The 15,583-nt window shown below is 53.6% G+C and overlaps 1 protein-coding gene across 1 annotated transcript in view; it reads right to left on the bottom strand.

Moving 5' to 3' along the window:
* Positions 1–15,400, bottom strand: part of DLG3 (discs large MAGUK scaffold protein 3) — a 77,347-nt gene extending 61,947 nt beyond the window's left edge. Inside the window, 4 exon segments of the mRNA XM_039378119.1 lie at positions 3,387–3,542; positions 5,140–5,288; positions 13,144–13,275; positions 15,322–15,400. Coding sequence (XP_039234053.1) covers positions 3,387–3,542; positions 5,140–5,288; positions 13,144–13,275; positions 15,322–15,337 — 453 coding nt within the window. The 5' untranslated portion in view covers positions 15,338–15,400.
* Positions 15,401–15,583: the final 183 nt, after the last annotated feature.

Genomic DNA, 15,583 nt, shown 5'->3' with positions numbered 1-15,583 from the left:
AGGAGAAGGCGGGAGGGGCGGCACCGCACTGGCGCGATGACAGGGATGAAGTCAGAGTGGCTGCAGAGCCGTGCTGGGAAGCAGGAGAGGGTGGCGGGGAAGAAGAGCGGCGCTTCCTCGCAGGCGCACAGCTCTACTCATCAGCGGCATTGTTCCCCTTTCATTTATCTTTCCAGCTGGCTGCTCTCTGCACAGAGAGCTGGCTGCTCTCTGCTGGCTGCTCTGCTCTCTCCGAGAGCTGCAGCCTTGCCAGCCTGTGAGCACAGGCGAGTGGCATCGGCCCCAGGAGCATCCTCCCGAGTCTTCCCGCTGCAGACACACATAAGCCTCGAGCAGCCCTGCTAAGGCAACCGCAGGGCTCAGGGAAAGGTTGAAATGAAGGATTCAGCAAATAAAACCCCACAAGCCCCAGAGCTCAGGCAGGATTGTGCCTGTGTGTGCCTCAACAGGGCATTTTAGCTGGCAAAGTCCCTTTGCTCCTGCCCTGTTGAGGGCTGAACATCCACTTGCCCTTGGAGGGATGGTTTCAGCTCACTAAGCCTCGACAGGAAGCACATGTTGTTGCTGTATTTACCGGCACCGCTTCCTCTGTAGCAGCCATTTGCACACTGCAGGGCTACTCAGAGCACACCCATATCCTTGCCAGCAGGCAGAAATTTCCTGTTCCTGGAAGCATTTGTGCAGAGAGGCAATTTATTTGTCGTGCATCTTCCTGGCTAAAGCAGGTTAAGGTGGCTTTTGCTCTGCTAACACTGCAGGGGAGACCTGAGGGCAGGGGAAAGGAAAAAGCTAGGACAGCATAAAACTTATTTACATCAACGGATGCAATAAGAGCATTGCACTTACTTCAGGCAGGACAAGCCAGTTCATCATCTTGCCTTTTATCAGTGGCAGGGTGTCCACTAGAGCTCTTGTTCCTGGGCTGATAGCACCAGGGAGGCAGCTGCTGTGCCCTGCAGCTGGTGTCCCCTGCTCTACCATTAAATATTGCCTATTATCAAAGCTTCTCCTGTTCTTCCAAGTGCCATTTGCCTTATCTCAGGTGTTTTTCTGAAACCCACTTTGGAAATGCCAGTGGCAAAAAGCAAGCACCGAAGGCTGGAAAGCAACAAGTCCTCATGGAGCATGACAGGCACTGGGTGTGTAGGTGTTATCCAGCCCTGACGCTGTCCTGCATGCTGGGGCTGTTGAGAAATGACATGAGAGGTGATGCTGGCAGGAGCTGAGGTGTCCTCAGTGCCTTTGTGTAGGAGTGAGGGGTGAGAAACAGGGCCTGTGCTGCGGTGGATCAGCACAGCCTGACCCCAGGCACGGCTGCACCCGTGGCATGGTCCAGCCTGCTGGCATGGGGGACGGCTGGAAATGCTCCCCCTTCACCAGGGCAAGGCCTGTGTTCAGCAATGAAGATGACATCTTGAGGAAAGACTCACCACCATGTTAAAGGACTCCATATTGCAGCCCAGGGGTTGCTGCAGAGGAGCAGTGCTCACGCCTGCAGCTCTCCAGTACTGCTCAGTTCCAGTTTTCAGGAAAGCTTCTGAGTCTCCACAGAAAGCCGAGTTTCAGGCAGGACTACAGGCATGGCTAAGCCTGGCACTGAACACTACCATCCTGACAGCTTTTCACCTCCAGGTCCCTACTCTGCCTGCAGCCACCCTGTGAAGTGACCATCCTCTGGGATGAAAAAGGCTGCAGATGAGAGCCCTGCCAGAGCACAGTCCTCCCAGAGCCCCATGGAGCCCACCCAGGTCCCCTCTGCTTCCTCCCTCTCAGGGCAGTAACCCCCTGCTCGGGGCTGGCAGCTGCAGTTCCTGCAAATGGGTGACCCCAAAAGCGCCAGTGCCTGGCACCGAGGACCGGCCCCATATCGACGCAGGCTGGGAAAGAGGGAGGCTGAAAATAAAAAAAACTCCAGAAAAGAATGACAGGAATTATTTCAGGTCTGGAACAACCTGCCTCACAGTGAGCGAGTGAAGAAGCCAATCTGTTTAGTTTATCTAAGGGAAAGTTAAGAGGGAACTTAGACGCATCTATAAATACCTACATGTTGGGAACATTTCTGATTGCCAAGGTCCTTTATCCTAGCAAACAAAGGCAGCAAAATTTCCTGGTGCTGGGAGCTAAGGCAAGAGAAATCCAGGCTAACAGTAAAGTACAGATTTTTAATGTGACGGATAAATAACCATCAGGCCAGCCAGGCCAGGGACAGAGCAGATTCCCCATTGCACAAAGCCTTAAAATTTAACCTAGAGATGTCTGCTGCTAAAGGAGACATTGCAACTCAGCCAAATATTTGGGACTAGATGCAAGAGCACTCCACGGCCTGGGACAATTAGGAAGAAAATCTCTTAAAATCCGAGTGTTTCCAACTGCTCAGGCTCTCACTCCTCATGGGTTTTGCCCTGTGACTCCCCTGTGGTGGTGGTTCCCACCCACTGGCAAATGGAAACAAGCAGCCAAGCTCATCTGCCTGTCATGTTCAGAAAACCACTGTCCCACCCTTCCAAAACTGGTAAAGATGTGGTGAATGTTGGAAAATGTAGAGAGAAGCAAGAGGAAAAGGAGAAATTAAACAGTAAGGGAAAAAAAATGGGGTGTTACCCATTTTATTGCAGTCCAGAATAAGAAGGAAAACATTTAAAAAAAGGACAGAAAAGAGGCAGTGCAATTTTTGTATTTAAAATACTTTGGAAGAAGACTTAGCAAACAAACATCATTTCAGACTATGCCAAGGAAAACAACATTTTCATATAATTTTAAATCTGTGGTGAGCTCCATTCATCCTGGCCACTTCATCCCTCCCAGAAGCGCATTTTGCCCTTCACTCATCCCTAAAACTCCCCTCAAATGCGTAGCCCAAACGATGCACTCGCACCAGGAGGGAGCTGAGATTTACGATGCACATCCAAATAAATGGTGTTTCCAAGTAAACAAGACAGCAGAGAAAAGCTCCCGGTAAGCTGAGGAACGGACCTGCCATTTAAGAGCTCAGAGAAAAAAAAAATACGGAAATCTGCAACGTGGGAGCGTGCCAGCACCGGGGGGGAGAGGGACAGGGCTGGGAGGATTTCCAGCTCCACGCAGCCTCTTTATTCCTGCGCCATACCCACCTGCCCTCCGAGCCCTGAGGGCTGACACTGGGCCGTGGTAAATAACAACGCAAGGGGATGATGTCGGGGTCGTCCAGCCCCTGGCACAGGTGACTGCTCGACCTTTTTAGTGTGAGCATCACCAGAACGGCCATGAGGAAACACTGCCAGCCCCAGGGGAGGGAAGCGCCTCCACAGCACCATCCCTGCAGCGCTCCGAGCACATGGCCCCGGGGCTGTCCCTCAGTGCCAGCCGCTGGCAGGGTGGGATGTGGCGTGGGGCCCACGGAGGCTCACCTGGGGCAGGGTGCTGTGAGAGCTGAGCACCAGGCTGCAGACACTGGCTGGTGCCTCTGTCCTCCGTGCTGTCACCCTCACCAGCCGTGGCGGCGTCCCCGGCGCGCTGTCCCCGGTCCCCGTGGGAAGCCTCTGCTCACGGTCCCAGGAGGAATCCTGAAATGAAACAGGGGGTACCTGCGGGTAGGGCAGGCCGGCTGCCTTCAGGCCCCCTTCTGGAAGGGCCAAAAGGAGCTTTCCCCCGTGCAAGGGGCTCACAGTGAGCATCCCACCGCTGGTGTCAGTCTGCCTGGCCCTGGCCCTGGCCCCAGGGGCAGCGGAGTCACTGCAGGCTTTCTTTCTGGCTGTCCCACTTCACATTTCAGCAATACAAGATGCCTCAAACACGTTTTTTGGAGAAAGGAGGAGGGATTTGATGGTGTCAATGGCTTGGGCTGTGTTCAGTGCAGGAAGCCCCAAGACTGGCTGCTTTGCTCCTCCCCACCGCAGACAGGGCACGGTGAGGGGAGCAGGGGCGTCCCTCACACCAGCTGTGCTGGGCCCATGGCTGCTTCCCTGCTTGTTTCCACATCATTGATTTTTAAAATTCTTTATTGATTTTCAAAATTCTTTATTGTCACATTTCCTTGGGGACTCATAGACTGGCCTGGCTGCAGGCACTGGTGGCTGTTGCCACCACAGGTGGATGGATCAAGGCTACAGGACACCCAAAAAACCAAAGCAGGATCCCACTGCCTATGGTATAACATCACTAAAAATTCATCCATAAACACATACTAGATTTGCAGGTTTGCCTTTAACTAGAGGGACTGGCAGTGTGAGGGGGATCAAGAAAAAATGGGACTAAGATGGTTCCTGAGTCAGAGGGACACAGATATATCCTGCGCTGATTGTGGGCACTTTTGTTGCCCCTATTCTTGATCCCCAAACTCCTTTCAAGTGTTCTTTGTTAGATAATATCATTCAGTTCCATCTTCCTTGTGAGACACTCAAATTTGGTGTCCCCCCAGGTGTACGATGGAAAGCCAGTTCAGTCTGTGAGGCAGAAAATGGTGTTCATCCGATAGGATTATTTCCCTGAATTTTTGCATTTCTGCAGAAACGTTCCTGTATCTCCAGATCAGGGGGATCCCACAGCATCCCTTGGCAGGGCACGAGGCAGTGAGAGGGGGATGGGAAGACGGCCTGCAAAGACACGAGGCAATTTTATTTACCTTGGTGTCTTTGAGATAAGTGAGACCCTACTGCTCAATTCCTGCCTCCCCACCTGGTGCTCTATCTTTCAAAAGCCTCTAACCAGAACAGCCTTTAAAAGGCTGTTGAAAATTAAAGAGAATGCAAATAAGAGAGACAGAAGTTATCTGAGAGCTGGGAAAATATCCTGAAAAGGGAATCTTAAAGGACTCAACCTACTTCACTTATCAAAAGCAGCCTGCGAGGTGGCTGGATCAGAGAGCTGAAATGCCTCCATGGGAGACAGTGTCAGACAGGAGCAACTAATCCAGCTGCAACAGCAGAGCAGGAACCAGAGCTGGAACTGCAGCTGTTCACGTTAGGAGTAATTCAATTAACACTTGTGAACCAGAGAAGTTGCCTCATTAATGAGACAAGCTATGACAGAGAAGGTGTGGAAACAGTCTGGATGAGAGCTGGGCAGGCTGTGGTGGCCAGCAGCCTCCTGTGCTCCTCGCCTCCCCCTCAGTGCAGGAGTGTGCAGAGTCTGACCTCGCAACATTATGAGTTTGGCTCTTACCTCAGGCAGGTTTTGGGGCTCTCTGGGGGTCACTGCAGAGCTGGGCTCGCTGGCCCCATGCTGCTGCCTGGCTGTGCCATGATGTGCATCCAGGCTCGGAGATTGCAGGGGTGCAGAGCGCAGTGTGAAATCATAGAATTCATGGATATCTGCAAAACAGCACGAGAAACATCCACAGGACCTGGGAGGCAGCCTGAGGCCAGCTCCTGTGTGTGGTGCAGCACTTGTGCCCTCCCACTCTGCCTCCAGAGCATCATAGGTCTGAGCCCTCTGTGAGAGGCTGGCACCCTGGGAGAGGGCTCTGCTGGCTCCCCACACTTGCTGCATTGCCCATCACACCCCTTCTGAAGGCAAGAGGTGTAGAGGTGCCTGGCTCAGTGGGCAGTGCCCCATGGCTCTGGAAGGCACAGGCATATCCAAGGAGCAATGACTGTGCAGACCACAGGGTCTAGGAGCAAACCATGCTCAGCAACATCAATCTGAAACTCACCCCATCCTGCTCGCCAGGCTGTGCCAGCCCCAGGATTGGTGCCATGACCCATTTGCTCCAAAAACCCTCCTGTACCAGGCAGCCCCTGCCTGCCTCTCTGCCCTGACACGGATGGGCATTTCCTTCCCCATCACTGCTCCCCGGCAGTCCTGGCTTGTGGAAGGACTCCTTTCCCAGGAGTACAGGCAGAGGGCACAGGGCACTAGGAGGGCAGGCTCACAGTGTACCAGCTCTAAAGAGCCGATGACTACATCTGTGTTATCTCCAGCTCCTTCCCTGATAAATTCTGTCTTCCCTCCTGGCATGATTTACCTGTGCACTGCCACAAGCAGATGTCAGGTATCCTCATTCTGGGCTCCAAGGACCTGAGATTACTGCTGTAAACCATAGTGGCTCCAGAGGGGCTGTGGGAGCCCAGACCCCCTCCAGGAGGATTTTACCCTCTCCTGGTCACACACAGAGGATTCCAGGGAGGGCACGGATGCAGTGGGCTTTGCTCCTCCCTAAGGAAGCCCCCACTGCTGCGCACTCAGGCAGCCCCCAGTTCATCTCCAGGGCCAGCACCTCCATGGGAGCAACAAAAGCCAATATGTCCATTGCAGAAGTGTTTAATTTCAGAAGGGGAACTATATCAAAAGTGAGAAACTTTTATATGAAGAAACTGAAAGGGGTAACAAAAATTTGTGGGAGGCTCTGAGCCTATTCAGAGAGACTCACTGGGACATCAGAGCAGACATGCAGTGCCTGGCTGAAGGATATTGTAAAGGCAAAAGGGAGGAAAGCAAGGCTCGACCTCAGGGGAAGGGACGCTATTGAAAGTGAGAAGACATTAATCTAAACAGCTGAAGCTGCATTTACATGAGAAAACCAGAAAGGATGGTAAATGCTGCCAGGTTAGAGGTAAAGCTCCAAAAGGTCGGCCAAAAGAGTTTGGTAAATGCCTTGCAAAAGCCATAAAAAGAAGTAATAAATCCCTTCAAGCACCTGGGAAACAGGAAGCCTGGCAGAGTCAGCAGGGCCAAAAAGTCACAGCAGCATAAATAAGCACTCGGGGCAGGAAAAGCCACAGCAGGAACCTGAGTTCATTTTCTGTACCTGCGTCTGCTGTGGAGGAAGCCGGAGAGCTCCTCTTCTGCGAGTGACCCGAAGGGCAAGCAGTGGGGCCCAGCTTGAGGGGGACATGGCCATTCCCATGGCACTCCCTGGGAGCCCATGGGTGAAGTGGCTGCACCAGCCCTTCGGTCTGTGATTTCTCACCTGCAGCTATGCCACACCAAGGCACCATGGGGTATTAAATGCCCACGTTATACAGATTTCCAAAGGAAATCTGGTGAGCATTTGGCAGCGTGAGCAGGGACATGCTGACCACTGACTGAAGCTACTTCCCAGGTGTAGCAGGATGCTCTGCCTAAGCGTGGATATGGCAGCTCAAAATTTGTCTTACAATTTATCAGTGAAGCCCTGAGCAAGGAGGGTCTGCTGACCAATGATAAGATTGAGTGAGGAGGGTCTGCTGTTCTGAGTGCTGAGGAATGCTGAGACCAGCTTGGTCAAACTCTCAAACCCCACCAGAAGGACATGCAAGACAAGTGCTCCCTGACTGAATCTGGGAGCAGCAAAAATGTGCAGGCTCTGATATGGAAGTGAGAGTCAGGAGTGGCGAGAAGAAGAAACTAAAAGAGCTGCTCACACCTTTTCCAGCACAAAGCATGTTTTGCTGATTAAACCTCATAACATGTAATCTGAAAAATGCAAATGACTGACAGCCAATCACTTTATACTATAAAAGGCCAGTCCTATTTTTGCACAGTGAGGACTTCTATCATACCTAAGGTCTGTGAAGATCCTTCCCTTGAGTGGGGACACCCCTCAAGGTTACTCCTTGAGGTCGAGTGAAAGAGATTTACCCACAGGCATTGGTATGGGTGAGTAACATCAATCTCTACTTAATAATTTTTTACCTAGCTTTAATAGAATTGCTCTAATATTGCTTCAAAACCAGTGCACTACACTAGTAGTTATAGCTATTCATACTGTGTAGTAAATAAATTCTGATTAAGCCCTTCTTTTTCTAATCATCACTAATCAACATAAATAAATAATTTAATATATTTATATAAATGTATTAGGCCATCCTTAATCCTGCAGGACAAAGTTGGATAAAGGTTCAATTACACCTGTATAATCTTTTAGACATAAAACAGTGACAAAGTCTGGGGCTAAGACTGGATCCAGCTGCACCCAGGCTCCTCTCTGGAGAGTTTAGAAAGCAAGGGGGTCCTTTCAGCTCCTCATGACTCAAAAGGAGGGCTTCTCCAATAAACTTTGTCTGAAGCTCCCACTCTGCCCACAACACCAGGGATGCTTTCACAAAGCAGGGCTGCACTCCCAGGCGCAAGTGCCCATCCTCTCTCCCTGTGCTTAACCACATGCCCAATCACCACAGCAGCACATCCATGTTGCAGATGGGATGAGAGCAGCATCAGCCCTCATCTTCCACCTCCCTGGGGCTGCCTGGTCTGGTGACCTCCCAGCTGCAGGGAAGAAGCTGCTATAAATCTCGGCTGGCAGACCAGCTGGGTGCCCACGGGGAGCCCAGCCAGGCTCTGCTGTCCTGTGCCCTGGGAGACACGGGGCAGCTGGCAATGATGGGAGCAGTGGGAGTCCCCAGATCTACCCACTGCACCTGGGGTACCCCTCCACAACCCCCCAGCTGCAGAACAAGCTGCTGGCAGCCCCTGAAGCCTTCCCAAATCAGACATGAGGTCACAGCAAGCGGTCACTGCACAGCCAGACAAACTGGACTTTGTTTTTGTGCTAAAACATCTCTCCCTCTGGTTATAAAAATAATAATTGCATAACAGGATAGCAGCGGCTCCTGGCTGCATGGATTGCATTTGGAACACACAAAACTCTGCAAGAATGAAAACAGGGTTTGAATAGCCCCGCTGTGGGGGTGCAGTGCTGCTGGCATCCCCGTTTGTCACCCATCTGCTGCAGGAACACAGCCTGGGGCAGCCAAGCTGGCAAGGTGCCTGCAGAGCAGAAAACTTGTCCCCTGAAGCAGCCACTCTCCACCTCCAAACCCCTCAGCCCGGTTTAGGTGCTTGCCAGAAGAGGGAATTGTTGCTGGCACCAGGGATTAGAGGAGTTTCAGGATTGGTGGGCAGGGTTCAGGCAGCAGAGGATGTGGCCATGACAGAAGTGCGTTTTAGAAGACATGCATGTGGCATTAAAGATAATTTAAATATATGCCAGTTTCCCTCATTTCTTATGAGCACCACAACTTGCACACAAATCTGCCTCACCTGTGCTCTTTAAGAGCAGCACTACCTGAAAAGCCTCCGTAAGAGGATGTTGCGGTAGCAAAAGATGATGCTACATGTTCTGCCTTACAGCCCAGTTTCTGTGTGATGACAGTGTAAATCCATTCTGGATCTAACAAGGAAAAGTAACTCAAGATTTACAGACATTAGAATTTTTCCAACAATTTCCTCCTGGGGTTAATTCATCAAATAAATGTCATTAAATATTTCTATAGCACCAGCATCTGAGGGCTAATGCAGCGTCCTTGTGCCAGCATATGCACTTCCAAAAAATGACATTTCTTCCCCAGTATGTGCTCTGGCACCAGCTGCATCACCACAGACTTGAAACCTCAGCCTCACACCAGACCCTCAGCCATGTCCCCACTGCCACAGGGAGGATTCACACGCATGGCTGCCACAGCAGATCTTTCAAGAAAGCTACAAGTTTCTATTCTTGCTATGGGCAAACCTAAAAGAGGAGGAGTCCTCAGTGATGGGAATCCTCCAGATTCCTCCAGTTTTCCACCCTGGCTCCTGCAGCCACCCAGGGAAGCCACAACCACCATCCCCAGGAGCACTGCTGGCAAGCTGAACTCCCAGCTGGAGTTTTGCACCCAGGGAAGCACTGCCTGCCTCTCCTGCCTTCACAACAGCTCTGGGAGGAACCTCTTCTGGGGTAAAAGGAGCTGCAGGGGAGGGTTGGGGGTCCAAGCGGCTGACAGAGCCACACTGAGGTCTGCACCAGCCACTGCTCAGGCACAGGAGATGAGCTGAATCCCAGAGGGCTTTTGGGAGGAGCACGGCCCCTTGGGCTGCTGGCAGCTGGGATGGCCAGACGTAGACAAACCCTGCCTGTCCACCCAGCTTCTCCCGCTGCAAAGGGCACAACGGCCCCTTTCAGCCCCGGCTCTGGGAAGGAAAGGTCAGGGAGCTGCTCTTGTGTGTGAGACCCATCCTCCTCTCCAGGAGAGAAGACCGAGCGTCTCCCTGAGGGGCTCCCAAGTAGCAAAGGGAAAGCAGGGCCACCGTCACCCCAGCCCAGGCTCCTCGATCACCCTTTTGCTGGGCTGTTTCCCTGCAAGTCACGCACTTGGCTCCACAGCCTCAGACACGGGGAGAGAGGGGCCAGGAGAAGGGAGCCAGCACAGCCTGTTTTCCCTCCGAGCAGCCAAGGAATTTCTTTTGTGCGGAGCAGGGCTTGGCACATTCCAGCGCAGAGCAGCTCCCGCATCGCTGTGCAGTGCCGAGCCAGCCGCGGCACCCGCTGGGACAGGAGCAGTCCTGGCAGAGTCAGTGTGCCCCAGGCATGGGCAGCTCCAGGGACAGGGAGGTGGTCACAAGGATTTAAGGGGCTGTCCTGTGCTTTGGCAGAACACGGTGCATGTGCAGAGCAACACTGGGCATGATCACAGCAACAGACACATCCAGCACTACACAGATGCATCCTGGACACAACACAAACTTTATCTGAACATCCCAGCAGATCCTCCCCTGGAGATGGACAAACTGGGATTTCTGAAGTCCCCAAAACACATTATTCTTGAAAAAAATTATATGGAAAGTCGTATCCCTGGCATTTTTTATATGGACCAACTTGGCAAACTCTGTGATATTTTTCACTTCTGGTAGCTCTTCTATGGCCTAATGCATTTTGATGCTCAAACTCCAGCCAGCCAATGCATGCCTTAGGAAAGCATTACCTGCAGGAGCAGATGACCTGAGGACAGGGATAGACCATGCTCACACATTCATCATCCCCCGGGGTTGAAAGAAAGCAGGGCTTTGTTGCTGAAAGGCTGCAAGAGGAGGCTAAGGCCTCTCCAGAGCCAGAAGCATCTGGCATGGTGTGGGGCAGTGAGATGGGAGCCTCTGCACTGAGAGGTGTATCTGTGGCTCTTCTGCAAATCCTCCTCCCTCAGATAAACACTGAACCAGCGCTGTGACTCGGAGAAACTTCAGTCAGGGACACAGCAGCCCACTGGGAAAAGGAGGGGTGAAAAGCAATTAAAATAGAAATGTCCTATCACCCTTCCAGTGCTGTCACTGTGCTCCAGCGGGTCTGGACCGTGGACACGAGGCAACCCAGTGCGTGCCAGCTGTGTGTGGTCACAGCAAGCACGCAGCCAGACACAATGTCCATGCTGGGACAGAGGAATTCACAAACCTACTCCAAGGGAAGCAGGGGGGAGGGGGCGGAAGTAATTAATGCAAATTCCTAGTTTAGGTAAACACATCTAGAGAAAGCTCGCTCTGGCACGGGGGAATTAATATCCTGTTAAACCAGTTGAAAAGGTCACCAGCAATCAAGCGACACTCCCGACACTCCCCCGTGCCAGCGCTGACAGGGCACCAAGACAGAGGGCTGAGAGCAGGGAGCTGGGAGCTCTGTGCAGCATCCGCCTGCCAGCGTGCAGCTGCAGCCGGCTCGGCGCGTGTGCAGACGTGTTCTCTGCAGCTACACTCTCTCCACAACACTTCTGCACTAATATCAACAGCCCTGGGCCTTGGGAAAGCTGCTTCACTGCCTTCACACAGCCCCAGGGAGGACTGGCAGAGCACACAAAAGCAGCCAGGGGTGTTGGGTTCATGTCAGGTTTGCCGAGGCGATCACAGCCTCCAGGTTGGGGTGAACCACGGGGCTGGGGACCATTTAGAGAACGGGTTGTATAAATTAAGAGACAAGAAAGGAGATGCACACCGGTCCCTTCAGCGTGGGGGCCCACCTGCCCCGGGAAGGCCTCCCCAGCCACGTGTCTCTGCTGGCACAGACATTCCAGCACAAGACCTTCAAAAGGACACGCTGGGACTGAAAGCCTCGAGGTGATGCTCCAACAGCAAGAAAGAAGAAAGGAAAGAATAAAATAGCTTAAGACACACCACTCAATTTCATCTTCAATGGAAAAACTGAAGCACAGAGGAGCTGCTGGCAACTCACATCTCTGCAGGCACAGAAGTGGGTCTCTGGCTGCAGAGGTGTGAAGAAAAGGTGAGAGCTGCCAAGAGACAAGACAGGCGGGTGAGGGGGAGCACCAGGGTTGTGACAGCCTTGGGTCAAAATGCACTGAGAATGAGCCACACACCACATGTGCACCTCTGCACCCTGGGGACCAGGATTCCCTCTAAGAGTGCAGAGCCTTTGGGGTGCTTTCCCTTCCTTCCCACCAGGAAAACCAAGCTTCTCTCCCAGTAGACCCAGGAAAAGAGACCACCAGGGCTGCATGTGTTTCCCGAGGCCCACAGCGAATAGAACTTAAGGAGAGGAGCTGAGTAGGAGCTCCTGCCCAGACTCTCCACACACTGCAGCTTCTGCAAATGGTTCTCTGGGATTAACTCTGAAATTAGTGGTCTAAGTCAACCGTCACAGCCAGGATTTGGTCTGATTTAGCAGGGAATGGAGTCAAGCAGCTTCAGAGTCCAAACCCACTGAATTTTGTTTTTCTTAAAAAAACACTTTGCAAAGAAAGGGCATTTTCAAATGCCCTTATCAGCAAGATAGCCCTGTGTCTTGCACAGAGAAGCTGCAAAGTCCAGCAAGACTCTAGCTGTATGTGTCTAAATCCACATGGAGAACTTTATACAGTGCTAAAAAATGACATTTTCTGGTGTCCAGCCCCAAGATGAGCCTTGCTGTTAAATCTATTTCTTGTGTGAAATGGAGCCGCTGGAACAGTGTGTTACTCACAAGTGCTTGTGGGTCTAAGTGCAAAAAAGGCCAGAATACCCCAAAGGAGCTTGGATACATGTGGATTCTCTCTTAAAGATAGAAAAATTTAATTTCCCTTCAATTTGGCAGCAGGAGTGGAAAGCAGCAGGTTGTGATGAGGCTGGGGTGGGGTGTCCTTGTATGGCAGCAGAACTGGAAACCCAGCGGTGGCTGCACTGCACAGAGGGTGCTCACAGCATGGCAGGATCCTTTAGCAGGTGCTGGATAGATCTGGGATGACCAGATGAAGAAGGCTTTACCCTTTTTCTTTAATCACCTGACTGAGGAACCGCATCACAAACACCCAGCGATCGCAGCCCTGACCCCTGGTATCTCCTGCCCAAGTCCTGGAGGGAAAAGACAGCCCAGCTCCCTGGAATTATGTGCCATGTGTTTGCACAGGATGTGCCCTGTCTGGTCAGTGCCAGGCACCTGTGCAGGATCAGGCCCCTGGGAGGCCCCGCTAACCGCAAAGCCACAGGGACTGCGAGGCAGGAGCTTACCCAGCAGAGCCTGGAAGAGTTCACTTTGGAAGATGTGCGAGACTTTTCCAATGGAGGCTTTTAGCTCCTGCTCCTCCGGGGACCGCAGGGTGCTTTGGTATCTGGTCAGAATTTCCACTGCCCGTTCAGTGTCTGCAGAGATGACACAGGAATAACAAGGCATTAACACTGAAGAATGTTAAGGGAAGGCTCAAGTGCAGGCTTGAATAATGCCTCCAGTTGCCTTCCAGCTTAGATTTTTAAGAATCAGACAGCCACAAAAGCGGTCTCCTCACTCACACCTGGATGAGCTAACCCTGGTGAGAGGCGCAGAGGGCCCACAGTGGAGAACTGGGCAGGGGCTGCAGGGGAGGTGGTTCTGCCAAAAACCCTGAAAATCAGGGGCTAAAAGCAGGTCAGTTCACCTCTGAACCCTGTGGCACTGGGCAGCCTGAACATCTCTGCCACCTCCCAGGCAGAGAAGCCATTCAGGAGCCATTCAGGAGCTGGACACATGCCGGTTGCACAGGGCTATGAATACTACTGCAGGAGCTGCAGTCTCCCACATGGGGCCAGGTGGCTGCAGCGACGCTGAGTGTAGGCCCATTCACATAGTGCAAACAGCTCAGCTCCATGAGTGGCGAAACTTGGGTTTCTACAGGGTGAAACGTAAGAATTGCTCAACGCAGCAAGCAGCTGTGGGTCAGCAGGAGACAAGTGGGAAAGGAACACGATGCCTTGGGGTCAAAGGAGATGCTGGCCAGGAGGGGAGCTGGAGACTGCCACAAAGCAATGCTTTGGTTAAAGACTGGGCTCACATAGCTATATGAAAACCCTGGACCTGAAATAGTGGAGCTGTGATCTCTGTGTTTGGACACCTCCATGCTTCTCTGGGCAGACAGCCAGAGCTGCCAGTGCAGCCCAAACCTCAGATGTGACCCACATCTCAGGCAGGTGGGAAGCTCCTGTGGACCTTGAGACCGTCCCAGCCCTATCAGTGGATATTTCCCTTTGTCACCCAGGCAGCCTGCAGACAAAGAGCGTCTGTGTGAGGAGGCAGAGAAGCTGTCCCGCCACTGCTGGAGACTCATCTTTTAAGCCAGGAACTCATGCAGAAAGGATGACCCTGCTCATCACAGGGCTCTTGGCAGAGAATTCAGGTCATCAGACAAGGGGGCCTGTGTCTGCTAGGGTGTGTGCCACCTGGTATCCCAGCTCGCCCAGACTCCCAGCTCCTCCTCGGCCGAAAGGGAAAGGGGGTCATCCTGCCTGTGTCCCCAGCCCACAGTGACTCATCGTGGGAGCAGAACAAGGAAAGGAGTCTGGGGAAGCGTGAATAGCTCCGACTCAGAGCTGGGCTCCATGAAAAGCAGGGACTTCCCTAAGCTTAGGGAAGACCCTAGACCCTAGCCCTGTGCTACCACTAAGAGCTTCTTTTTCTGCAAGATAAGACTGCTTCAAACACTGCCCAGCATCCCATGAGCAGGATTGAGACATCTTTGCCTGGTCATTCCTGACCTTATTTGCAAAAGCTAAAGAAACAGATGAAGAACTGGGGCCACCACACCAGGACACAAAGACTGCGAACCTGGTGTGAACTTCCCGCCCCAGTCCAGGTTGTGCAGAAAGAGCAGCATGCACCCTGCGCTGACTTCTGTGCTGCTGGCCACCAGCAATGGGTGACAGCCGGATGGAGCAGGGGAGCACTGGCTCTGGGGAAGTGCTTGTGCACCTGGCATGGGGGTGAGACTGGAGGACCCTTCTTACAGCACCCAAGAAAGAGCACGTGTTGTCCAGGGCCCATCTCACCATGCCTCAAGGTGCATCCAAGTCCCACTTACAGAAGACCCCTCCTCGCAGGACTCACACCCCCACGCCCGCCCTCCTCCCCACAGCACCCAAGGGCTGTGCGAGCACAGCATCCCACGGCCACCCGCTCCGAGCCACGAGGACACGTCCACAGCCCGAGGAGGGCGTGAAGCGAGGGCGCCCCGTCCTCGGCTCTTAACCCCTGGCTTGCACGGCCGCCCGCAGCGGGGAGCGAGGGCGGGAGCTGCCCGGCAGGGGCGCGGAGCACCGGGCGCGGTCCCAGCGCCGGCACCGGCGGGGCGGACACTTGTTGAGCGCGGGGGGCGCGGTGCCCGGCACGGCGGGCAGGGCAGGGCAGGGCAGGGCCGGGCCGGTCAGTGCCCTCCTTACCTTCCCGGCGGATCATCGCTCCGCCGTGGCCGACGGCCGCTCCGCTCGGTGCCAGCCCGAGAGCGGCCGAGCCGCCGCCCGCCCCGCCCCGCCCCGCAGGGACCGGCCGGGAGCCGCCCCCCGCCCGCCGGCACCGCCTCCGGGAGCGCCCCGGCTGCGGGAGCGCCCCGCGCCCGCCGCTCTGCCCAGCCTCGGAGCCCGCCGGGCTGCGGGGCGGCTCGGCCGGAGCCCCGCCCGGCTCGGCCTCCCGTCCCTGCCCGCT

This window comes from Pipra filicauda, unplaced genomic scaffold, assembly GCF_003945595.2.
Source record: "Pipra filicauda isolate LSUMZ 115617 unplaced genomic scaffold, ASM394559v2 scaffold9_size5747161_pilon, whole genome shotgun sequence".
NCBI lineage: Eukaryota > Metazoa > Chordata > Aves > Passeriformes > Pipridae > Pipra > Pipra filicauda.
This window is presented reverse-complemented; position numbering and strand designations above follow the sequence as displayed.